This window comes from Centroberyx affinis, unplaced genomic scaffold, assembly GCF_046629955.1.
Source record: "Centroberyx affinis isolate AG114_WGS23_722 - 3 ecotype Tasmania unplaced genomic scaffold, CSIRO-AGI_Caff_v1 ptg002635l_1, whole genome shotgun sequence".
NCBI classification, from domain to species: domain Eukaryota; kingdom Metazoa; phylum Chordata; class Actinopteri; order Beryciformes; family Berycidae; genus Centroberyx; species Centroberyx affinis.
In genome coordinates, this window is record NW_027280828.1 from 673,362 (window position 1) to 699,189 (window position 25,828).

The 25,828-nt window shown below is 41.1% G+C and overlaps 1 protein-coding gene across 7 annotated transcripts in view; it reads left to right on the top strand.

Annotated features, from left to right (window-relative positions):
* Nucleotides 1-404: 404 nt before the first annotated feature.
* Nucleotides 405-25,828, top strand: part of mink1 (misshapen-like kinase 1) — a 34,901-nt gene continuing 9,477 nt past the window's right edge. For 3 of the 7 annotated variants that reach the window (XM_071534883.1, XM_071534881.1, XM_071534885.1), the window contains exons 1-17: nucleotides 405-1,673; nucleotides 8,775-8,840; nucleotides 9,391-9,573; nucleotides 9,667-9,777; nucleotides 9,863-9,953; nucleotides 10,115-10,245; nucleotides 10,342-10,396; nucleotides 13,665-13,743; nucleotides 15,388-15,563; nucleotides 15,716-15,785; nucleotides 15,906-16,116; nucleotides 19,352-19,459; nucleotides 19,993-20,079; nucleotides 22,334-22,510; nucleotides 22,615-22,785; nucleotides 23,143-23,409; nucleotides 25,741-25,820. In XM_071534883.1, coding sequence (XP_071390984.1) covers nucleotides 1,617-1,673; nucleotides 8,775-8,840; nucleotides 9,391-9,573; nucleotides 9,667-9,777; nucleotides 9,863-9,953; nucleotides 10,115-10,245; nucleotides 10,342-10,396; nucleotides 13,665-13,743; nucleotides 15,388-15,563; nucleotides 15,716-15,785; nucleotides 15,906-16,116; nucleotides 19,352-19,459; nucleotides 19,993-20,079; nucleotides 22,334-22,510; nucleotides 22,615-22,785; nucleotides 23,143-23,409; nucleotides 25,741-25,820 — 2,120 coding nt within the window. In that variant the 5' untranslated portion in view covers nucleotides 405-1,616. Of the gene's footprint in view, nucleotides 1,674-8,774; nucleotides 8,841-9,390; nucleotides 9,574-9,666; nucleotides 9,778-9,862; nucleotides 9,954-10,114; nucleotides 10,246-10,341; nucleotides 10,397-13,664; nucleotides 13,744-15,387; nucleotides 15,564-15,715; nucleotides 15,786-15,905; nucleotides 16,117-19,351; nucleotides 19,460-19,992; nucleotides 20,080-21,532; nucleotides 21,602-22,333; nucleotides 22,511-22,614; nucleotides 22,786-23,142; nucleotides 23,410-25,740; nucleotides 25,821-25,828 lie in introns of all 7 variants that reach the window. The other 4 variants (XM_071534880.1, XM_071534879.1, XM_071534884.1 and 1 more) reach the window with 4 other exon arrangements.

The window sequence follows — 25,828 nt, forward strand, 5'->3', positions numbered from 1 at the left end:
CCACTGAGTACCAAGTCTTTATAAAGGAATGGTATAAGAAATGGATAGTGATTTTTCGTTAGGGTAGAGTTTTCCAGCACAGTCTAACTTTCGTTTAGGTAGACTACACACCCAATTCGTCCTATCAACATAATCAGATATCAAAGTACTGCTTCCGTCACCGATTATTATACATTTTAGTTTTAGTGTTCAGTGAGTACAGGTCAGTTCAGTACATGCTACAGAATGACCTCAGCTGCGGGCTCACAGCAGTGAAAGGCAGACGTTGCGTAGGTTGAGGTCCACTGTAGTCTTTCAGGTAATTTGTCCCTGATGAAATACCGTAGCCCTCGAAGAACAGAAAACACTTGAGGAGTGTTGTGTGCAGCCAATCGTCATTACAAGCCCGCAAGACTACACGGCTGAGAGGGAGGACTAGGGCAACAAAACATGGCGAGATAACAAGTTGGGCTGTTAGCTGCAGTTTGTAACTGCACACTGTGTTACAGTCGTGGGATATCATTAGAAGTTGCGGAAATCTGGATGTTGCAGCTCGAAAGCATCGCTTAATTTTAAACAGTCGAGGGCCCCAGCTGACAAGCGCTACGGTTGCTGGCGAGAAATAGTGCCTGTGTTTTCCCCGGAAGGTTGGCGGTGCTAGGCGCGACTGTCAACACAGAAAATGGATGAAGAAGGAAACTTTATTCTGGAAAAGACTGTTTAGCGTGCTAGCTTAGCTGACGTTAGCTAGCTAGTTAGATCGATCGCTCGCACCTGACTCGCTATTCTAATTAGCGTGCGCTCTGGCCGAATCTGAGGAATATTAAAGTCCTGTTAACAAGTTTGACAACTGCAATCGTATCGAATCGCAATACGGACGAGGGCGTTAGTATATTTCCCCTTACTTATCCTTTGGTAAAAACCTTGGAAGAATTATACATAAGGTTAATAATGACAGGCTGACAGTCGGTTCTGGTGCGGTGGGAACGGACCAGGCGCCATCACATCAGACGTTGCGTTCTCGCATAAAAACAACCATTGCCTTGCTCAGCAGTAACTGTCGTTTGACTTTATCGACACAACGGGGAATGTTATGGTATCGGATATATTAGCTGTTTGTGCAATGGTCAGGATTGGATCCTAGCTGGGATTGTCATGCAGCAGTAAAGACGCGGCGCCTTGTCAAAATGAACGCAGCAAGGTGTTCAACAACATTGGAGGTGCATTACATTGAGATCCTGCCAGTTTTAAGAACGCGTTCGATGGCCGGATAACGGTGACGTTAAACAATTTGTTAAAAGCTGTCATTTTAAGTTGGATTTGTTTTGAAGAAATATTGCTACTGGCTTTTCTGTAAAACAACTGCGGATAACATTATAGCTCTCGGCCAGAGTTGACGTGAGCTAGCCAGCTGGGTGCGTCTGTGGCAGCTCTATTTGCGATTTGTTTGCTAATCTAACGTTAAGTACTACGGGGTTGTTCCGCAACAGTTTCAGTGTATTGGACAGCCCGTTTGCTAGATTTCATCTACATACAAGCCTCTTCGAGCTCGCTTAAACAGCCACTTTAAATTTCCCCAAGTACGTCTTGCAATTAACTGGCTAACTTGTTAGCTAACGTTACAAGTTTGGCCAGCAATGTCTGAAAACGCCCCCACACGAAGCCTGGATGACATAGACCTCGCCGCGCTCAGGGTGAGTAATGTTGTTCCAAGATGAGCGTACAGCACTTTAATGATGTTCAGTTGTGTTAGTCGGTGTCCTTGGATGCTTTGTATTAAAGACATAAGCCTCAATTTGCATCTGACATAAGCCAATGACCATTTAAATCCACGCGACAAAGTTAAGATGGGATAAACATCTTTTGGCCTGCTACACCTAGGGAGCTGTGCTGATTTGGTGCCACAGATTTCCATCAAACTGTGGAGAGGCACTTCAAGATTTTGTCGCAGATTTCTCCAGCTAATAAAGCACCACATTCTCCAACCCAGTTCAGTGTGTTCTGGTAAACAAATGAGAATCGAGGCTGCCCCTGCCTCCTGGGGGCTGTAAGAGAAATGCTGCCAGAGCCCCCCCTCCACCTGATCCACCTTGTGGTTGTCATCCAGCTAATCATTTAAATGGAAGATCTATTCTTACAGAAAGCATGCTAAACATGTTCATCTTTTATTGATTAGAATATTTAATGTTTTGAGTATATGCTGATAATGTGAGCTCTGACATTGTGATGTGGGCTACAAACTACATTCCTTGCGCTTAAGCATTTGTAGTTTTGGAGGTGCTATTGAATTTGGTGGCCTGACAGCTTGTTTTATGTTAAATTAGCACCAGCCTCTCACCAAATGGTGGTGCATTTTAGTCGTGGCTTTGCTTGTAGGCCTCAGTCTTTAAATTCTACTTGCCATTTTGATGTATTTTGTTCAGGCTGCCCCCTCCGAACCAAGAACTACTACTCTTCCCATGCAAACCAATGTTGTATCTCTCCGTGATGATTTCAAAATTATTTTTTTTGCAGAAAATCTCCTTAAGACATGCTTATATCAGCAATATAAAGCAGTGTTTGATACATTTAGCTTCTGCTTTTTTGAAAGGATAGACCACAGCTCTGTTTCATACAGCCCTGGTCGCTCCGCCAGCACAAGAGCCCCACCAGGCCAACAGGGTTCTAAAATAGTATGTTTAAAATAACATCTGCTCTGTTTTAATATTGGTTTCTAAACATGACCAGGGTTTCACTTCGGCGGCCTGCCCAAGTGATTTTTAGCTGCCGCCCAAATAAAAATGGCCAAAACGTTATCCAAAATGCACACCAGGCAGCATTCAAAAAACAAAAAAACTTGACAGTTGTCTTCTGTATTGGCATACCATTTCTTTTGGACAGTGATCTAGACACACTCAGGCTATTAACATCATCACACCAGTTGATGTTGGTGTTGATGTTGATGTGCGGTGACAACTAACAACAAGCTCTACTCGCTGAGAATATGAGGTTGTAAATGGGATATGACACTGCAGACTACAGTAGCGTGAAATCTATGGAGCCCCTGGGTGACCACTTAGTGGCAAACAAAAGGAAAAAAAGTTGATGTGGAGATCCATATTGTAAGTTTTTAAAACTGTGTGTATGGTCTAACAATCCATGCCCTCAAAATAACCTTTCCTGCATCAAATGGACATTGTTGCACAAGTTGTGTCAAGCTAGCGTCAAGCTAGCAACAGGTAGCCTAACTACAGTAATACTAGATGTTAGACTATTTGGTCTTTAAAATATAGGCTATGTGCAAAATTTGACACCTTTTGGAAATAAAGAATTACAAAATTATTAAATGTGAGGCATATTTACCATCTTAGTTGGAAAAGTCCAAGATCACTTCAAGTTCAAGTTTGTTTATTTATATAGCCCTTTATCACAAGCATGTCTTGGAGGACTTTACAGAGAATGAGCCTTAGGAGATCTAACCAAGCAACAATCAGTTGTGAAACAAAATGATATAGGGCTTGATCTTGTTTGAATAGTAGACAGGCAGCATGGTGGCTCAGTGGTTGGCACTGTCGCCTCACAGTAGGAAGATCTGTGGTCTTTTCAGTGTGGAGTTTGCATGTTCTCCCTGTGTCTTGAGTGGGTTTCCTTCCACAGTCCAAAGACATGCAAGTTAGTTGGACTGGAGACTCTGAATTGCCCATGGGTGTGACTGGGAGTGTGAGTGTGATTGTCTCTGTATCTGTGCCCTGTAATGGACTGGTGACCTGTCCTGAGTGTCTGCCTACCTTCTGCCCAGTGCATGCTGGGATAGACTCCAGCCACCCCATGATCCTGAATAAGTGGGCAAAGACAATGAATGAATAGTAAACAAACAAAAAAATCAAATCTGGAAATATTAATTTGCCAACAACCTGCCATACCAGTTTCAAGCAATGTTGCAGTGCCTTCATGCAATGTGTTGCATCACGTCAATTTAGGAGGTTCTCTGTGCCTTCAGCTGGGCCTGGAAAAACAATCGAGGAAACCCTGCTGCAGTGAGTCTTCTTTCTTACGCTGCTAGGAGTGGAATGGGAGAGACTGATATCTGGAAACAAGTAGTGTAAATCAATGTTGGTAATGAGCCAAAATCTAAATTATACAAACGCTATCTAGTGATGAACCATTGGTGAGATTTTCCTCTTAATCCCCGTCACCATACCATACTTCATGGCATCTTTCACTAGGCTCTCTCTCATATCAGATTTCATTTTGCACTCTATTCAAATAGAGTGAAAAACAATCGTTTTACAATTATCGCCTGAGATTTCCTTTTATACGTGTAGACTGAATTATCCAAGGCTAATAGTTATCTGGCTGTTAACAGTGTTAAGAGTTTCATAGCTTACTATACTGTAGGTGTGCATTACATGGGATTCATTCATTCATAGGTAAACATCAGGCAGCAGTTACCCTTCTATAGCCTACTTGATACACAATGATCATATTTATTTTGTGTAATAATGTGATCACAATTATTGATCAAGATTATTGGTTCTGATGAATTGGTGCAGACAAAATGAGATTCAGTGTATAGTGTTCTTGTTATAGACACTATATATATATATGTGTATGTATGGAGGACGGGGATGGGATGCTGCAGCAACCTTGGCCTTCATGCCCTCATTGTACTGGATTTTGTGATGATTGTTGAGGTCATTGAATAGATTGGTCATATTACTGTAAGGTGCACCAGCAGCTCTAAGGTAAATTTTACTTTGCACAGTATTTGTGCATGCTTGACGTCGTCAGGTTTGTATTCCCAGATGACTGACAATAATACAGTTTTCGCTACCAAAAGATTTTTGTTTGAGAGGAAGGATTTTCCTCTATCATCTATCGACTATACATTCTTAAACTGGCATTTGGGCCGATGCAATGCCAGTTAATTTAGTTTTGGCTATTCACTTCTTGAAGTTCAGGCACTAGGCTACTTGTTTCTCCTGCTAACTACATGCAAAACTTAACTCTTTCTGCTGAGCTTATACATGCTTGATTCATGGAATGGTGGAATGTTGTATGCTGCTCAGTAGTGTTTAATATCTAAAAATGTAACACGGCTATGATACCACAGAAAACTAGAAAAGCAATGTCTCAGAACGATGGTCACAGAGATGCTTTGCTAAGTTACTTGTGTTACCACACTTGAACAGCTTTGCAGCAACCTCTGCACGGGGGTTTTGATATGTTGGTTGGGTGTCCATCTTTGTTGGCTCTGCAAGCAAAATGGTTCTGTATTTTGCTTCTGGAACCAGTTTTGTTAAACAAGTTTAGAAAGGAGTTGGATTCAGTTCAAGTCGTAGTGGACTGTTTGTTGCTGTTAGTTGTTCGACTCTGTTGAAATTTGCACTTACTGCTGTAGTCCACTGTCTAGACTTTTAACTATTCTAATCTATGTGCAATCCGCATGCATGCACCTTCTGGAGGTGAATAGGAATTTCGTCTTGCAGATCACAATTGGTCATATCGAATGTTTATAAAATTCCATGTTGAACTAAATCTTTTGCAATGCTATCAAAATAGTATGGAAATTTAGGTTGTCGTGGCTTGATGACTGATTGGTTGCTATGCTCATTGTGAATAGCAGAGGAATGTTAATGGGACTTTTTCATAGTACAGTGGACATTCTAAATACAATTAAATGTTCACATATTGTTGAATTCTGCATACAAATCGTGTAAGCTAAAATCGTAATATAGGATTATACATGATTAATTGTGCAGCCCGAAGCCTGATGCATTTTGGATGCATGAATGCCAGAAATACGGGTAGAATAGAGCATTCAATTTAATTTGCAATGCTTCAAGAAAAAGCTAGTTGCCTACATTAACGGAAAGAATACATTTACAGTACTTTAGTGTTATTGTGCATCAGTTGGTCCAGGACGTTGTGTTTACATGGTACAGGCCTTAGCCCACTGAGACACCAGGACGCCCCAGGCTCTGCAGTGTTAAATCTCAACTTTAACTTAGCTTCTATTATGATGAAATATATGGTCATGCGATTTGTGACACTCCAGCATTGAAAGTCTTTCAGTTTAAAAAGTCTTGCTGTAATCATTTAATGGTGTAATAGTGCTACTTTGACAGGTATGAAAGGATGCGTCAAAGGTGAATTGATTTTGGACAATCAAAAAACAATATTGAGGTAAACAAAGTAAAGCTGCTGTCCACCCAAGTCTCCAAAACAAAGAAAATCAATGCAGTCAAGTAAAATCATCTACAGCAAGTGACACGTTATTTTGTGTCTACGAATTGGAAATGACACCTATATTGATGCATTGACAAGAGTTTTGGCTTGAGCATTGGAATTTAACATCCACACCATGATAGGCTATATGGTAAATAGAAGAACTACAACGGTGAACAAAATGGTTAGGTTTTAATAGATTCTACAAAAATGATTGCTTTGTTCGCTACAGACTACAGCATTACACAACAACCAGTCCATTGTACATAGGCAACAACAAATGCATTGTGCAAAATGGTTAGGCTAACTGTTTCAATTCAAATTGTGCTGGATGAAATGAAGCCATCCTCAAAAATGTTAAAGATCAGTTTGAAAAAGTGAAACATGTTTCTCAGAAATGTTTTCACTATAATCTTGTATCTTTCCAGTTTCAGTTGCAGGTTGAGAAATTTGTGTGAAATAGGCTATATACAATTCCTCCTGAAGGAAATGTTAGATGTAGTTCTGTTGTCCCAATTTTGCCTTTCTTCCCTCTCCTGGGGATATTAGTTTAAATTTTGCCATTGCAAAGAGAGCTTAGGTAGAATCGATTCATTAGTTAAAGGGGCATTACATAATCTATGACTTTTATCAATCAAATTTCAACAACATTGACAGGTCTCTGGCTCAGCTTTTGGTGGCCTGTAATTGACACAAATAATTAGGCTAAGTCACATTTTCATGATAGTGATGAGAGTAAGCTAGCTAATTAGAGCAGCGCTCCAACAGAAATGTGTATTTCTAAGAGGTAATAATCCAGCAATAATGCTTGAAACCTACTTAGTTGTTAATTTACAGCCATGGGAAAGTGACTTTTTCATTTTTCTACAAATTCATACACAAAAACTAACACAGTGTGATAAGAATTTTGGCTGAGGAAATAATGGGCTCATGCATTTTGGAATTTGTACTTGTTAGAGTTTAATTATGCAGCCATAGATCAAGCAGGCTATTTGGAACAGACATCCCCTACCACCCAACTCTACCCTGCTGTTATGACAAAAGGGTAGACGCTGCTCAACATCAGCAAAATGTTCAAATCTCAGTATAGGAAGTTTGTACACTCAAGTTATATGGGATTGTAAAATACACAGTCTAGTTCCCTGAGGTTTTCAAATATATTGAGTTTACACATTAACATGACAGCATGACATCGGATAGAGATAACAGAACTGCTATTTGTTTGAGTTTAGCAGACTGATTCCAAGATTCTCCTCTAGTTTAGTAGTTTGCCCAATGGTTTTACTGTTTCCTTGCCTATAATTTTTGTGATCATTGTTGACGGTGTGCTGCTGGTGCAATCCTTCGTACTCCACTAACAAAGCTCTACCCTTCCCCCTCTATCACTTCATTCCCTCTCATCCCACTCTCTGTGCTGGACGTGGGTGATTCTACCGCCTCTGCCTTACCACCCTCTGTATCATTACATTATCCTCTTCCATACCATCATTCTCTTGCTCCTCCCATATCTTATCTCATGACTCCCCGTCTTTTGTGTACTTGTACATGCTCAAACATCTGGTGAGTATTTTCCGGTTTGTCATTATATGAGATAAGTGCATTTGTTAAGAAAAAACACTCAACATATCTGCGGTCATTAACCAATTTTACTACAGGCTGTTTAATATAGTGTATGTATCATATGTACTGCGTATAGTATGTATCATTCTCTCATAAACCCTCCTTCTCTTAAAGGCAAAATGTTCTTCCTGCTTGTCAAAGTCAGAATACTCATCACTGGAAACGGATGAAAGCAGGATAGGTCATGCTGTACATTCTAAACCCAAAGCAGCAGTCCCACCACCCACACACCTTCTTCAAGCCATATTGAAATGGTGTGAATGTGGAACTGCTTGTCTTTTTTTTTTTTGCCATCGCTGGGGGGGAAAGGGATGATACATAATATTTATCTTGAAGTAACCTATCCATTATTGGTGTCACTGAGATATTTGTTCAGTGGTTGAAAACATAAAATGAGCAAATCGGGAAAGGCCACTAGTGATATCCCTACCGTAATGGTGCGTTTCTCTGTTCTCAGTACCCATCTTTGTAGCTCAATGCAAGTATCTATGTGTCTGTGAGTCACTGAGAAATGTTTTTTCAACATTTCATCATGTCATTTAGGTTGTATTTATTGTACTTTTAGAATTGTTCAAATTTAGCCTTTGTGTCCACAAAGCTGATGCCAGGTTGCAACAATTAACATAACAGGTGCAATTCAATAAGATTTTAGGGTTTAGGAGCTAAAAAAACATGAGCATAGCAACATGAAATGTGTCCTTCACTTAGGGATGGCATTGAAGTCTAGTTCCTGAGGTTTCAAAGAAATAAGAATAACAAAAAAAAACAACAACCATCCCCACCCACTACTATACGTGAAAATAAATGCAGTGCACTTGTATTGAAGTCTTCTTTTGTAATTTTGCTACTGAAGTCAATGGTGACATCAGACAGGGGACAAAATTAGCAGTTTATTGGAATGCAGTTGTTACATGCAGATATTTATTTGAAAATTTGACTGATGGTCTATCTTCCCATGTCTCCCACAGGATCCAGCAGGAATCTTTGAGCTTGTCGAGGTTGTTGGCAATGGGACCTATGGACAGGTGTACAAGGTAAGATATGATGTGGGGCAGTGGAACCTCGTAGTCTGTCTATGAGGCAGGCCAACAGTGGGCTTACACTTGGTGATCACACGTGATGCATTTGTGTTGCTTTAAACTGTGTGTCGAATTCCACACAAGTAGATGTAACTGATGTGATGTGGTTATCGAATGAAATATTGCAACATAAATATTCATTGCAGTTCTGATTCACTTATTGTTTTCCTCACAAAAACGTCAGAGCTAGCAACACAAGGTCAAACAACATCCGTTTTAGTTTGTGCATGTTTTATCAATGCATAAGTAGAATAAATCCAACGCATGTGACACCTTCATAGCAATTTGTACGCAAAAGAATGATGTTGTGGTACCAGATTTTCTCATTTGAAATGAATGGACTTCCATTGGAGACGCTGTAAAATGGGAGCAACAAAACTTTGTGATGAAACAAGTTGCCACACCTAAAGGGAGAAATTGTAGTTTTTGAAGCGATGAACTCCAAGTTAATTTTAGACCTGACTGACCACAGTTAATGTGATCAAATCTGTTCCCCTTCAATCAGGGCCGTCATGTGAAGACTGGTCAGCTGGCTGCCATCAAGGTGATGGATGTTACAGAGGAGGAAGAAGAAGAGATCAAAGCTGAGATCAACATGCTGAAAAAATACAGCCACCACCGCAACATAGCCACGTACTACGGTGCCTTTGTCAAGAAGAGTCCCCCAGGACACGATGACCAACTCTGGGTCTGTCTAAGCAACCTTGTCGCTGGCTTGATGGTGTTACAGCAGTACACCTCATTGATTGTGCTCACCAAGTATCTGTTTGTCTGCATGTAGCTGGTGATGGAGTTCTGTGGGGCGGGCTCAGTGACGGACCTGGTGAAGAACACCAAGGGCAGCTCTCTGAAGGAGGACTGGATCGCTTACATCTGCAGAGAGATCCTTAGGGTGAGAAATCACACCAGACCAGACCAGACCAATGTGCAGCAGTAGGGTGTCCTCACTGACCAATTTTGACTTTGTCTGTATCCAGGGCCTCTCCCACCTCCACGCTCATAAGGTCATCCACAGAGACATAAAGGGCCAGAATGTGCTGCTAACGGAGAACGCAGAGGTCAAACTTGGTTCGTTGATGAGATTTTTCTTTTAATGCATTGCTGTTAGAATCTACCAGAATTCATTGGGAGTTGTCAAAAAAGAAAGGTATTTGGCCATTGTTTTCCAAAAGTGTACCAACCCTGACTGTCACCTCCCTGCCTCCTCTCCTTCCTTTGTCCACACTCAGTGGATTTTGGGGTGAGCGCTCAGTTGGACAGGACCGTGGGGCGAAGGAACACCTTCATCGGGACACCCTACTGGATGGCACCAGAGGTCATCGCCTGTGACGAGAACCCCGACTCCACCTACGACTACAGGGTAACATCTACACTGTGTGTTTGTGTGTGTGTGTGTGAGACTAGACTGTGAGAAAATATGAAAGAGATTAATCTAGTCTCCTGTGTATCTCTGCAGAGCGATATCTGGTCCTTGGGGATCACAGCCATTGAGATGGCCGAGGGAGCTCCCCGTAAGTGCAAACACTCATTCGCACACACCTTTTTTTATTTTGTTGTTGCATCATACATTGCTATGAACATAACAGGAAATGATCTCTTGTAGTCTCGGAGCTCATGCTATATAAGACGTCATGACTCAATCCACCTTGCACCGTATGAAACCTTGTGGGCTGTGTTTTCAAAAGGACAGCTCACTCACTGTAATCAAGGTAGTCTAGTCGTGAGCTGGCAGTTGGTCTGTGGGGGGTCGTTGTACGGAACTGTGTGTGCCACTTAGCTGGAAGATATCTGTCTGCTTGGGAAGTTGCTTAAATGTGGTGTCAAACCTGAGTGAGAGTGAAGAAAATCCCACCTACGAGTAGCAGCTTAGACGCTTGTCAATCCATGTAGTGAGGAAATTCCATGTTAAAAAAGGAGCACAACTTTAATTAGTTTGTCAACTTTAGTGACCACAGTATAGGAGGTAACTTAAGGATTACGCTTATCGTGAGATGTTAAACATAATAGATAACAACAGCTTTGTGCAATTTCTTTTCACAAATGTATAAAATCAAATCGTCTGACCATGTTTGGTGTTGGGTGGGCCATGATAGTTTGACGTATGACCCTGCCTATTGCTGACTTCAACGGGCCTACTCCAAGCCATCACTTTACACTGTTGAGAGCTGAATTCTACACTGCACTTAATGTTATTGCATCTCTCACTAAATCGGTAACAAAATACCCTCGCAATCAAGGTAGTACAGTTTATGAGCTGTGTGTTTAAAAAAAAAAACATTTCTTCTTCACTCTGCCTGAGTAGCGCGGCCACCTGCTGGTAACAGCTAACCGAGTTAGCTAACAATTAGGGGTGCAACGGATCACAAAACTCACGGTTCGGATCGGATCACGGTTTTGAGTCACGGATCAGATCGTTTTTCGGATCAGCCAAAAAAAAAAAAGGGTTAGAGTTAAATGCACTTTAAAAGTAGGTAGGTAGCAGCACAAAGCAACAAGCACTTCAATGTATGTTTGAATGTATAAATGTGATAACTGGTTTTGCTGTTCTTATTTTATATATTTTATTTACTTATGTATGTGTTTTGTGTCTGTTCTTAAGAGCTGCACTGATGCAAATTCCTGTCAACTGTGTTGACATGGCAATAAAGTATTGAATTGAATTAATTTAAAAATATGCTACTTTGGCTCTGATGCAGCCGCCTCTCTCTGTCTGTAGTCACCACTCTGTAGTCTCGCTCAATGTCCCGCCCACAGCACTATCTGGTTGGTTACACGTCACGAGTAATATCCTATCAACACTGAAGGCTATGCCACAGACAGGCAAAGAGACTGGAGCTTCTCCGAGCGGAGCTGTGTGTCGGAGGGAAGGAAGGCAGCATATTGCCGAAGTTGAAATAAACGCAATCTTGTGATCTATTTCAATGATGACCAGTTTCCCAGTTATACCACTGAAAATGCCCGAAGTCACAGCCTACGGGATTTCACTCAATGGAGGCGAAAGCGAAGGCTTTTAAATCAGTCGCTCTTCTTCTTTTTTCTTCCCTAACGCAATCATTGCACTTCAGAGTAAAACACAGTGTGCATCTGTCTTGTCTGTATCTTTTCACTGCGACTCTGCATCGAGATTTAGGGAATTATTACTTCAAAAAGTAACAGCGGCAGTAAAACTATTTCACACTATGATGGTTAAACTTTGCAATTAATCCGCGGTTCACATGTGTGCCGAACCGTGGGGGGGATCCGTACGGATCACGGATCAACTACAGTCCGTAACACCACTACTAACAATAATTTAGCGGTTGAGAATATTATCAAGACTTAAAAATATTTAAGCATAAGTTGCAATCTTGCGTCTAAAGTAGTACATTTCTACCACTTTCAGAATTTTCATGCATTGAAAGCCACATATTCCCTTTATACATACCGCTTCTAATCAATGATGTAGAGAACAGAGCTCCTACAGACCATTATCCTGTTGTGAATGACATAAACCATGCAACTGTCAAGCTGTTGTTGATGTGCTGTTATAAATTATGCAGTGTGTACTTACTCACTTGATCAGTCTCATTACAAGTGTGTTTTCTGCTAATGAATTTGCAATGTTCCTTTCTATTTGTTAGACTTTTTGTTGTTAGTTTAGCCTGGCCAACACTTTGTCATACAGCCTTTCACTTTAGTATAGCATTCATAGTTTTATTGCAGTTTTGATAAAGAGAGTAGAGACCATAAAGCCTGAATGTTGGTTATGAATACACACTCTGGGGGGAGGTAATATCGGAGCTTGAAGGAACAGTTCACTCCGAAATGAAAATTTGTACAACCACCAAAAGTTAGCTACTGCAGGCCCATCTCAGCCTTCTCCCAGCGAAGTGTACAGGGCCTGTTTGATTAGCATTCCAAAAAGCGCATAAAATGACCGTCAAATGTCCCTAAATAATAATCCAAGTGTTTTGTAACCAAATGATTGTACAAAAAGCCTATATTTAACTCATTACCTCTTATATTTACTTCACTGACAAGTGTGAATGGTTGTGCGTCTTTTCACACGCACTCTTTAACTCGCAGTGAAATTGTTTTGCTTCAAATTCTAACGGAAGTGAGTGGATGATGACCAATTTATCGTTTTGGGGTGACCAGTTCCTTTAATGGAAGTCCCATCTAAGCATACTGAAGAAATAAAAATGTCGCTTTAACTATGAATCTTTGTTTTATTTTCCCACCATGTAAAGTAATTTGCGCTGTGCTATACATATTTCAAAACAGGCTGTAATTCAGTTGAGCATGTCATATGTTACATGAAGCAGACGCTACTCTGATATCAGTGTAACTGTGATCCTCCAATTATAATATGGCCCTGAAATGAAATTCACTGCTTGCCTTTGGCTGCCTCAGTCACGTTGCATATGTCCAAAAGACTGCCTTACAAAGCCTATTTACCGTGGAAACTGTAAAGCTAACCAGACAGGTTTAGCTACCTACCTACGCTGGGAACACAATGACTCACAGTCCTTGCTCTTACACTCAATGCAACAATAAGCCTGAGGCACCAGGAAAGATTGGATAACAGGAGCCAGAACCATGCATGAGGATTCAAAGAATATGTGTGATGTTGGCTAGTATTATTTACAAACCATTATGTGTAATACATGGATACTCTATCTCTGCCATTAAAAATGATTCCGATGTGACTTTGTTTTCTTCTGTAAATCCTCCTACCCATGTTGGGAGCTGTGGTATAATGACACCTAACACCTCTCACCCACTCCTCTCTTTCTATAGCTCTGTGTGATATGCACCCTATGAGAGCCCTTTTCCTCATTCCCAGGAATCCCCCTCCTAAACTCAAATCCAAAAAATGGTGAGTGCTTAAGCTTCCTGCTGTTACTACTTTTTTTTTTTCACTCGTTCTTCATAGGTGCAATACAGAATGCCTGAGTTTTTGCTTGATAACCATAATAGAAACATAACTATTGTAATCCATGTCAAATTTCAAATAATCTAAATGCTATGGTGACAAAAAGATAAAATGGTAATCATAAAAAATAAAAATCAAACCAAGAAACACTTCAGTAATGCCTACATCATTACATTACATTAGTACAAACAGCAAAATAAACATACTGTTGCACCTGCATATCCCACCTATCGTTATGCCCCTTCCCACTGGTATACATATTCATAAAGATAATATCAAAGATATCAATCAACAATACAGTAACAGTATCAATGACCGTAACTATTATAATAATACCCCTCACACCCTGTGGATCACACACACAGACACACACATTATGCAAATACATCATTTATTACAAGTAATCTTATATTATCATGGATTTTGCTACCATTAAGGCTCCTTCTAGACCTCAAGCTTGGCCCGACCAGCCCCCTTTCAACCTGGCAAAGGAGGGTTCCATGTTTAAAGTGTCTATAAGGAGCTCCCTCTATTTCTGAATGGGAAGGGTGTGTGGTGGCTGTCATCCCTGTGTTAGCATTTTCTTAGTGGCCATGATTCCAGCCAGCCACAAAATAGCCACTGCATAGCTAGATTTTATATTGAATGTTCTAGTAGGTAATTATATGTGGAAGAGACTACTCCTTTTGGATGACTAGAGAGGTTATTGATGAAGGCAGCTAAAGGATGAGTGTTAAGTTGGGAGTAACTCCCCACAGCCTGAATAGTGGAACTTTACAGTAGATAAAAGAAGAAAGGGGAGTTAGGCAAGTTAAATGTCAGCCTTGAAAGTAGAGTGTAAAATTGGGGACTGATAATCTTCCCAACTCTCTCTTTCTTTGTAAAAGGATCAGTATGATCTTTGGTCGCCTACCATTCCAGAGAAAACAAATGCTGTGTGTTCTTTCCCAATATTTAGGTGGGGGAGCTGGAGTTAGCAAAATGTATTCTTGGAAGGATGTTCATGTTCATTTTCATAATGGATACTCTGGCTGAATCGTTTTTTGATATAGTCTTGCTTATAGATGAAGAAGATTTTGAATTAATTTTATAACTTCACAAATGACTAAACTGATCAAATATGTTTAGGGCACATGGAAGACAATGTTTTATGTCAGAAGTGAACAGAAGGACATCATCCGCAAACAACAAAATGTAATGTTCCGTTGATTTAACATCAGTAGGCTTAATATCAGGTGACTTACATATAGGCTGTGCTAGCTGTTCGAGGGAGAAAATAAATAAAGTGGTGACTGGATCTCCTTGACTGCTTCTGAAAATCTTGAAAGAAGGAGAGCAGAAGTTATGTGGATCAACTTTTCCGGAATATCGACTCTGGCTCCTGTTTACACGTGACCCCGGTGCAGAAAATTACGAGAAGATGTATGTGTAAAAGAGGCTATAGACTGACCCTAGTTATGGGATAGACTGTTGGTTCAGGGCTCTGGGCAGCAGCAGCCCAGCTACCAACTGTTCCATGTCTGCCCTCCCCTCCCTCCCCCTCTGCCTCACCAGTTTATCTTCTACTAATCTCCCCCTTCCTCCCAGGTCCAAGAAATTCATTGACTTTATAGAGGGCTGTCTGGTCAAGACATATCCCAGCCGACCGTCCACAGAGCAGCTCCTCAAGCACTCTTTCATCAGGGACCAGCCCACCGAGCGCCAGGTCCGAATCCAGCTTAAAGACCACATTGACCGTACGCGCAAGAAAAGGGGAGAGAAAGGTAAGCGATTGAGATACAAAGAGTCTGGCCTCAGTGAGTGGCTTTGAATGGGCATGAACCAGCTTACATTGTCTGGTGTATGTGGATAGTGATGAAGGGATGATGTTTGTTTTTTCATGTTTCGACTTTCCTTTATTCTCATTTTCCTCTAGAAGAGACTGAGTACGAGTACAGTGGTAGTGATGAAGAGGATGAAAATCGTGGCGATGAGAGAGAGTCAAGGTAATTGCACTTCAGTTTCCTGTCCAAGTAGTATGCAGTCTGTATCCTGGGCTAGTATTCTCCATGTTAATGATTGTCCCCATAAATCTCTCTGTTCTATCTGCTGCTTTTGTTGTGTAGTTCAATCCTCAATGTGCCTGGCGAGTCCACCCTGAGGCGGGACTTCCAGCGTCTGCAGCAGGAGAACAAAGAGCGCTCAGAGGCTCACAAGAGGCAACAGGCCCAACTGGCTGCTCAGCGCAGGGACCCTGAAGAACACAAGAGGCAGCTGTTGCATGACCGACAGAAACGCATTGAAGAGCAGAAGGAACAGCGCCGCCGCCTTGAAGAGGTAATGCTAATATCTATAAGGAAACGTCACAGGATGTTTTACTTGCCTTCCAACTTTTCTTCTGTCTTGTGGCTGCTGCTGAGTCCTTTACAAAGCAGTTGGCATCCCAGAATTTCCCACTGGGATTGTTGCCATCTTGTACTTGGGAGTGAAGTTGTGTACCTGCAAAAGAAAATATTTCATAAACTTATTTTATGTAAAAGTGTTATCTCATTTGTCCATTCCAGAAAAAAAACCTGGAAAAAAAGTAAAAACACATTCACTGTGCTTTCTCTCATGTAAAACTAGGGCAAACCAGCTGGCAGACTTGCCACACGATAAAGGATGTAGTGCGTTCCAATTTGATGTGTTACACAAAACAACTATGTTTGACTTTGACGATTGAGAATCAAATGCCACTGACCACAGTGTTGAGTTTTTCTCTACATCTTACGTAGGTAACACTGAATTTGGACAAATGTTGATACTCAACTAACAAAAAGTGTTAAAAAGATGCTCAACAAAGGTATGGATGTCCCGATTAACTTCTTTTTGTCTCCGATCCGACTCAAGTTTAATACTGAGTATCTGCTGATACCGAGTCCCAATCCAATATTTTTGTAATTTTGTTTTATTTATTTATTTTAACAATCAAACAGCTGTATAGCATCACTCTGATCTAAAACTAAAAAAAAAAACTCAAATCAAACCAAGTGAGGAAAAATTAACTGCATTAAGAATAATGGTGTACAGCATGGCTGCATTTCTTTTATCTTTAATAATCTTTGTCATTGTTGCTATGTTTAAAAACTAAAGTGGATGTAGCAATAATTTGACAAATAATGCACTGAAAAAATATGCACCCACTTTTTATAATCTTTGTGCATTGTTTACGGGTGTAACTTTAATGAATTTAGCAGTAGAGATGCTGGGCAGCCAGCTAACTAGCTTGTTAGCAGGCTTGTCTTTAGCTTGGCATCAAAGCAAGCTAGCCAATAAATAATTGATAACAAATAAATAAGACATTCACAGATATACTAAAAATTACATGCAGAATTGGCTTTGCAGTGGCGTTAGATACGGTTAGGGTTAGATAGGGTTTCAAGATGCATGTCCACTGATGCCTTCTATCTGTCCAGGGTGACCAAAAAAGACAGATAAGCCTGCTAACTTGTTCATCCACTTTCTTCTCACACAGCTAATAATCTGTTCTAATCAATTTACTATAGTTTTATTTCAAATGAAAGAATCCTATATAGGCACTTTAATTGGCCTGGAGTAACCCAAATGGATCAAACCTGATTTAAGTTTCAAGTCAGTTGAAACAACCAGGCTTCCATTTGAGAAAATTAAATGTTTGCAGATTACTTCACTTCTTTAGTGCATCTTTGGGTGTAATTTTGTTTAAAAATAAATTTGTTCTGCACACCAAAGTAAAAAATGGCTCAACAGTTTATGATAAAATAAACATATGCAGTGATGTGGCAGACCCTGCATAGGTATTGTACGAATCAACAATGTATAACTTTTTATAAGATATGTATGACTGTTGTTGTGAGAAATAACAGCTTGTGCAAGTGTAACTTGTGGTAGCGGTTAGATGAAACTAATGGTAGATCTGCTATCAAGCAAATTCTGAAATGGAAAGCAGAGAAAATATTGCAGTTATTGGCGTGTTCGCTTAAGTACCACTGACGAGACTAATATGAATGCCCACTGACTGGAGATTAAAACAACTTACATATTACAAGTATTGGTGGACTAGTGTAGTAGTTGACAGAAGTCGATGTCTGAGTATGCAGTTCTATTTTTGTCAATATTTCTTGTCAGTCTGAATGTTTCTAGGGTAGTAGGTCATCTTCTCTGCCTAGTTGCCATCCTCTGTACTTACTTTATGGTTTTATCCCTCCAATGCCCAGTTGACAAAGTGCATTCACTGCAGTAACAAATTGTGAGTATAGATTAAGGGCCTTGTGGAAAGCCCTGCCTTACAGTCTCTAGCTTTTAGCCTCCATTAGTAATAGGCTAGTAGATTGGCTGGTGGAGTCAGATTAATGGTAATTTTATGTATGATGTGTCACCATTTATCAATAAATATATAAGAAATTTGTCTGAGATTTTGTCAACATACTACTCTGTCAGTCCATCCTGTTTTGTGTTGGATTGTAATTTTGCACTGATCGTAGAACCATGTCATTGTTTGACTGGATAACCAAAGACAGAGGCTGTAGAGCAGATATTGATGGACGAGAGAAGGAGGAGAATAACAGTCAGAGGTTTTTGAGTCTATGCCGCGGTTTCATTTTTAGGGTTAACACATTACAGTTCAACATTGTCAATCAGATTATTTGTGGGCTGACAGTCTCAGTAGATGTGAAAATGTTACAAAAAACTGTGTGGGATTTGAAAGAGGCAACCCTCTTCACACTAAAGATCACTCTCCATTCTGTAGTTGAAATACCCAATAAATATCCTTTGTTATCTTGTCATGATTTACTTGCAATTTATAGATGAAATATGAACTTGGGAAAATAGGATTTAGACCTACAAAAGCTCCCTGTTAGACCTTGAAGAGAAGGAGACAATTCTGTTGGTTTTCATTTGTTCTTCATTGTTATCTTATATTTCTGGAAAGCCTACATTAAAGTATTCTCAGCATTGACAGGGAATTTTAATAATTTTGATATTCAAAAATCCATTAAGTTAGTTTTATATGTCCATGCCCAAACTATCAGTGCAGTGGTGAGGTATTCCACTGCAGTAAGGATTTTACTCCCCTATCCGACCTCCTCCACTATCTTACCTGTCCCCTCTGTTCAACAGTTATTAATGATGAACTGACAACAACAGGCAAGTGGACATGAGTTTGGAGTGTTTTGTGTGTCATTACCAGGTGGGAGGTTCTCTTTGCACCACAAAGAGCAAGCCTCTATAAAGAGAGTTGTTTTAATGTCCTTTGAAAAAGCAGATAAAACTGCTCCCTGTCGCTGTCAAAAATGAATAACTGACCAAGAGTTTGAATCAGAGTAACACTCTCAGAAGAGGCTGCAGTGTGTGTGTGTGTGTGTGTGTGTGTGTGACTCACAACTGCTATTCTCTGCCCCGTCTCCCCTCTCCCTTTATTTCTGCTTTGTCCAGCTCTCTGCACAAAAACAAGGGAGGGTTTGCTCATAAGCAAGCTATCCATTATAAATTCCCTTGTGCAAACATAGCCTCTATGCTCATTTCTCTTTTTCCTGTCACCCTTTTCTCCCAGCAACAGAGAAAAGAGCGAGAGATGGTGAGGCAGCAAGAAAAAGGTCCCCATCGGAGACTTGACGATATGAGACGAGAGGAGGATAGAAGGCTGGCTGAGAGGGAGCAGGTAACCAACCACAGGACATGTAGGGCTGCAATCAGCCAATCTGTGAGAGGTGTGGGTGTGTCCGTCAGCAACCCTGTGCAAGTCGCTCTGGTGGTGAAATTCCATGAGTAGGTTGCCATAGCAGCAAGGATCTAAATTAGTGTATTTATTCAGAGATGAGTTTTCTGTGGGTGAGCTCTCTGCGTCTCTTATGCTCCGTTTCCAGTCTACCCTTGGTAACACAGAGTCTGGCATCATATCACAATCACCATGTAGTGCAATATATTGATTTTATATTAGTATGGTAACTTTTTTGTGTCTATTACAATTACTTAGCAGGGATAGTACAGGTCTTGTCACTAAACATATAAATGCAATGCCAGCATTGTAGAATTTTATCAGAACACGCAGTTTCAATTGTTGATACTGGAATGACATTACATAACTGTTTCCGCTTCTATCTTCTACCCCCTCCTCCCCCCTCTCCATCTATTTTCATCTGTCTTTTCCACTTCTGTTCCTTTCATTCTTGCTTTCTTAACCAATTTCCTTAGGAGTTTATCAGACATAAGTTAGAAGAAGAACAGCGACAGTTAGAAATCCTTCAGCAGCAGCTGCTTCAGGAGCAGGCACTGCTTATGGTAACTCCTCCTCACTACTTAAGATTTCTTGCTCTTGACTGCAGTGGTTACCATATTCTCCTTTTGGTTGTCGTACCTCTCATTATTAAAGGTGATTGATTGGCACTTAAATATACTATATGTGTATACAATATACAATATGAGTTGTTAACGATATCTGTTTTTGCCAAAACACACTGCAGCGACCCTTCCATGTCTGCTCATGCTTTGGGTATTTGGCTTCATGTAATGCAAAGGTTTCACTTTTTTTGCTTGTGGCCAGCTGAGACGATAACTGTCACTGTCAGATTTTAACAGCTCTGCATGTAGTTTTAACAAAATAGTCAGATACAGTCGGTAGATGCCCACCTCCTTGATGTAGATGCTCTCTGTTTGGTGCAGAGTAGGGGTGCAGCCCCCACACTGTCCTCTAATATCTCAAAGCTATTGCTTAAAGGATAAATCCAGCTATTTCAACCTGGGCCTTATTTTCTTAGTTTTTGCCATCATGACAGTTGATTGTGTTCAGTATTTCATCACTTACTTCACTGAAGAGCTTGACATAGCTTCAGTTCACTGGGAGCGCTGCTCTCCAATACACACACACAGGGCAAACGCAGTCTCCAACAGTTGAACCCAAAAACTGAATAAAACATTTGTATTTATGAATTATTGAAAATATATATATAATTAACCATAAACAAACTACAGTAGATATTTCTTGCTTTTCTTAGGTACGGTTGATTGTATTAGTGTGGATATAGCTGATCATTTAGATATTAATACCTTGGACTGATGACTTGGTGGACTGCTGTGTTTACCGTTTGTATTGACACACTTCCTAAATTTGTGACACCAGGTGGGAGTTAACAGCCCACAAAAATTCCCACATATTCTACTTGTAATTACCACTAGAAGGTTGACATGAACGTTTGTTCCCAGTCAGCAGATTGCATTTACCGAACATCCAGTATGCACTGAACGCAGCATCCCAGTACTTGAGCAGTGTGAGTGTTAGTGTTGAGGACGTGTTTTAATCGCTTTTTGGGTTTAACTGTCGAAATTACACTGGCCCTGTATATGTGCGTTGGACAGCAGTGTTCCCAGAGAACTGAAGCTACGTCAAGCTTTAAAGTGAATTAAGTGATGAAATTGTGAACACGATCAATCGTCATGATGGCAAAAACTGACTGATGTGTTCAGTCAAAGAGATTTAACTGAAAGTTAGATTGCGTGATTGCCTGTGACAGATGGGAGTCCAAAACATAGATTTTCAAAAGTTGAACTTAAATGGATTGTATTACCTTATTATTGCAGACAATTTTGCATTGAATATTAAAGGGTGAGAGTATCAACAATATTAAAAACAAGGTTCACAGAATGAAAATCACTTTTTCCTTGAAGTTGAATACCTGTTATGTATGAATCCATCCATCTGTTTTCTTGCCACTTATCGGGGTCACGGTGGCAACAGGGCAGAGCAGAGCAGCCCACACAACCTTTTCCTCAGCATCGTCATCTTCATCAGGCCATGATCTCTGATGTGAGTTGGAGCGCTTTGTAGCTGTTATATGTTAAGTCATTTAAAATTTAAGCTAATAATAATGAATATGCACTAACAAACGATAACAAACACTCAACTCAATGGGAAAATTGATTTTGATTCTGTGAACTCAATATTGTTTGTGCTCATCAAATGTTACTTTGAATGATAAATTTACACAATCACAAGAAGATCCAGTGCATTGCATGTCATGTTTTCGTCTCTTCTGTTGCATGGAGGCATATTGGACGCGAGTCTGCATTTGTGTGACTCACAATTAAAACTCTTTCATGTCTTTCATTTCTCTTTTATTATGAATGCACTGGCCAACAAAAGGTTGGGAGACCCACGTAGGCTACAATTCACAATGAAAAACCAATAAATCAACTGACTTTTAGACAGTCTAGTTAATATACAGCATGGAAATTTGGAGCTACAGACAGAGATCAATATTCTTTTGATGTGGGTCGGTAACTGACTGTTGTGCTAAAAATAGGACTACACCTACAGATGATAAAATCTACCCAAGACAGTTATTATCTCAGTCGACGAAAACAATGGTGGTCAGCTAAAAATTAAAATCCCTGTCTGTGGTTTGAGTGAATGTGCAACTGTTTACAGACATGTGTTTGGTCATGACCTGGCATAAATGTTCTAAAAGGCATAAAAGGTGTACTGTGTCCAGTGTGAGGTAAGCAGTTTCTTGACTGCATTGTGTGTTTGTTTACTCAGGAGTATAAGCGTAAGCAGCTGGAGGAGCAGCGTCAGTCAGAGCGGCTACAGAGGCAACTGCAGCAGGAGCATGCCTACCTGGTGTCTCTGCAACAACAGCAGCAAGACAAGAAGCCCCAGCTCTACCACTATAACAAAAACCTGGAGCCCAACAACAAGCCTGCCTGGGCACGCGAGGTAGCAACATTACCTGTATCTGAAGCATTACACACCACAGTCTGCACATTGCCTTACAGAGATAGTTTGATATATTCTTCCTGTTCTTGTCCTCTTCATTTTAGGTGGAGGAGCGCAGTAAGCTCAATAGACAGGGCTCACCCAAAATCTGCACCACTGTCTCTGACACTGCCATCCAATCACGCTCTGACTCTATCAGCCAATCAGGAGCGGTCCAGTCTGCTCAAACCCCACCGATGCAGAGGCCTGTTGAACCCCAGGGGGGGCAGGGCAAGGTGTGTGTGTGTTTGCAAGTGTTTTGAATTCAATTGATTAGAACCTCTTAACATTTGGAGTGTGAGGAAAATAGTGATAGATAAGACTGTTTATGCCTTTCTCATCTATATTCTTGAGCTGCACTACCTGAGAATCCTACCTTTACTTACGCCCCCTTTTTCTTCTTTTTCCTCCTTTCCCTCTCTACCGATCTGTAATTAATTCCTTCCCACATATCTAAAATTCTATCGTCTTAAAATACAAACACACTCTGCATTCTTCCCCACTTTGGCCCGCTTCTGCGAATGGCTTTTGCATTCTTCCTTCCACTCTGGCCTCCGCCCTTCCTGATTCGCTGCTGCTGCTGCCCTCTGCAGTTCCAGATGGCTCACTTGGTTCCACTGAAGCCTTATGCTGCCCCTGTCCCCCGCTCCCAGTCCCTCTGTGACCAGCCCACTAAGACCATGTCCGCCTTCCCCACCCAGGACCCCTCCCTTACCCCCACACCCCGCCCCATCCACTCCCGAGAGCTGGTGCGTCAAAACTCTGACCCCACCTCTGAGATCCCTGCACCACAGGCACACCCAATCAGAGAGGACCGCGGCCCCTGGATCCGCCTGCCAGATGTGGAGCTGCCACCCAAGGTGAGATCCTCACATACTAGTAGCAGACTTTGGCTCAACAGTAGGTATAGAATCTAAACTGTAGCCCCCCTTCACACCTGGCATTAACTTCAGCTTCTCTCCGAATATGATTTAGCTGCATTACATTTACACCTGGCATTAAAGTGTGTCTCTTTGTTACACATTAAAGTCTGTCTTCTCTTTCCCTCGCCAAAATGCAGATTGCTGCGCACATCGCTTCCTCTCTTAATATCTACTTCCAACTGACGAACTCCTTGTCACACTTGTTCCCTATCCATGTGTATCCTGACAATCAGTTTGCAGTGCTGGCTGGTTAAATTGAGCACTAGACACACCCCTAGACCAATAACATTGTGTCAGGGTCCAGCTAATTCAAAAAAGGGGAGCAGCAACTGAGGAAGGTGAGGTGCGAAAAACACTGTTTGCTTGGCACAGTAAGCTAGCTAATTTAGCTGGACTAGCCTAGCAATAGCTGGCAAGGAGAAATGGTAAATAGAAAGAGAAAAATAAACCAAACATGCCTGTCCTTGCTCCCGTCCTTGGTGCCTGGTGTCACAACTACACGTTCTTTACCTAACCGGAGCCTGAACTTCTCTGTGGACAAGGCTGTGCAATTATCCGGCAGCACCACGTCACTGTTAGCCTGAGCTTCTCCCCTCCATCTTCCCCCGGGTGGAGCGGTAAGACTCACGGCGGCAGCTTGTTCTCGTCTTCTCTGCAAAATCTCTGTAGCAGTTTATTATGGTTCATACAAGGATGGCTGAAGTGTGGACTCCGATAAAAATGTGGTTGAAAGTCATTACATTTTTCACAGTTGCATTCCTCTCTGCAGTCATGGTTACTTCAGCTTTTGGAAATATGCAGTTCACTAGCTAACTGGTTAATTTTCTAACCTTCAACAGCTGAATTTTTTTGCACTCCCATAACAAAACAGCCACCGCCTCCAACAGGGGAAGGCAAGGTACCAACAGAGGTGCCAACAGATACCTGACAAATACCCAAGGAGAGTTGGAATTTCCAATCAGAAGCACTGACCTTCGTATGTTCATCTAGGAACTACTATATTTGATGTGTTTTTTTGCCTGAGTTGCCTTCTTTTAACTGTTTTGCAGGGTGAGGAATTAACTTTTTGATCCACTAGCCACTGTCTGGTAGATTCCTCAATTCTACCAGCCACTCACATTTTTTTACCAGCCACTTTTTAAAACCATGTTATAAGCTGTAGTTAATGGAAAACATAAGCCACACATGTTTATAAACTGCAGTTCATGTATGTTTTTTCAAGGATGTTGTTAACGATGGAACAAATATGAAAATAATATTGATAATATGACAAGAAGCTGCTTATATCTAATGCTTTCAAGAGAGCGCAGAGAGCAGAACTGAACTTCTTTAAATGTTATTAGGTGGACCTATATAGAAGCTGGGCTCTGTGTGTCGGTTCGTTCTTGTGTAACACTTTTTGGTGATGCACACTGCTTAGGGGAATTACAGTATACAGTATACAGTGTGCTGTTTCAGCTGCAGAGCCCCAAGAGCCCTGCATAAGGGAAATGCAGTATGCGGTGGTACAGCAGGCTGTACAATAGAAGTCAAACAAGCATCAACCAGCTCAAGGCTGGTGTGCTGCATATTCACATACCAGGAAGTAGCTCAGTGCCTGCCCTTTTTAATGTTTTCCTTGGTAAAGAGATTTCATATCGGAACGATTTGTTTTGAAGCTACATCGCTAAGTATGATTCTCAGGAGTGGTCGTGGGAAGGAAAAAAAGGCATATTGGACGTAAATAGAGGGCAGTGCATAAGCGTCACTGTGGGAGCATGCTTCGTAAAAGGTCTGCTAACTGCTGATTGTTTTTAAAATCTTTTTATTATTATTTTTTCCCTGAGTTTGGGCAAGCGTTGCTCACCCGTCTCAGTGGCTGGTGGGACAATATTACTAGCCACTGCTCAAAGTCACCCACATTTGGCCGGTGTTAATTTCACGCCGTGCTCTCATGTGTTTGAACCTGGGGTGGCAACGCTGCTGCCCTGAAGAAAGTGCTGATTGACTAGTTGATCATTATTATATACTATCAAATTAATCTCTGAGCATCTCCAGAGGTGGTTTGTGTGATCAGATCTTCAATGCGTCTCGAGGGTGCATTTACACCCTGTGTTTGTATTGTATATTGTATTGTCACACCGAGCAAACCCCAGTCACCTAGGACATATGTTAATGCCAGGTGTAAAGGGTGTCATTAGGTTTAAACACAATAAATCCTGGGTCATTTCCTAACGTATTTGCAAAACAACTGGTCAATGTGTGAGGCCATGATGTTGTCATTCTCAGATCCCCCAGAGGACGGCCTCCATTGCCACGGCTCTCAACACCAACCTTAGCTCTGGCATAAGGCATCCAGTGAGAGCCAGGTACTAAA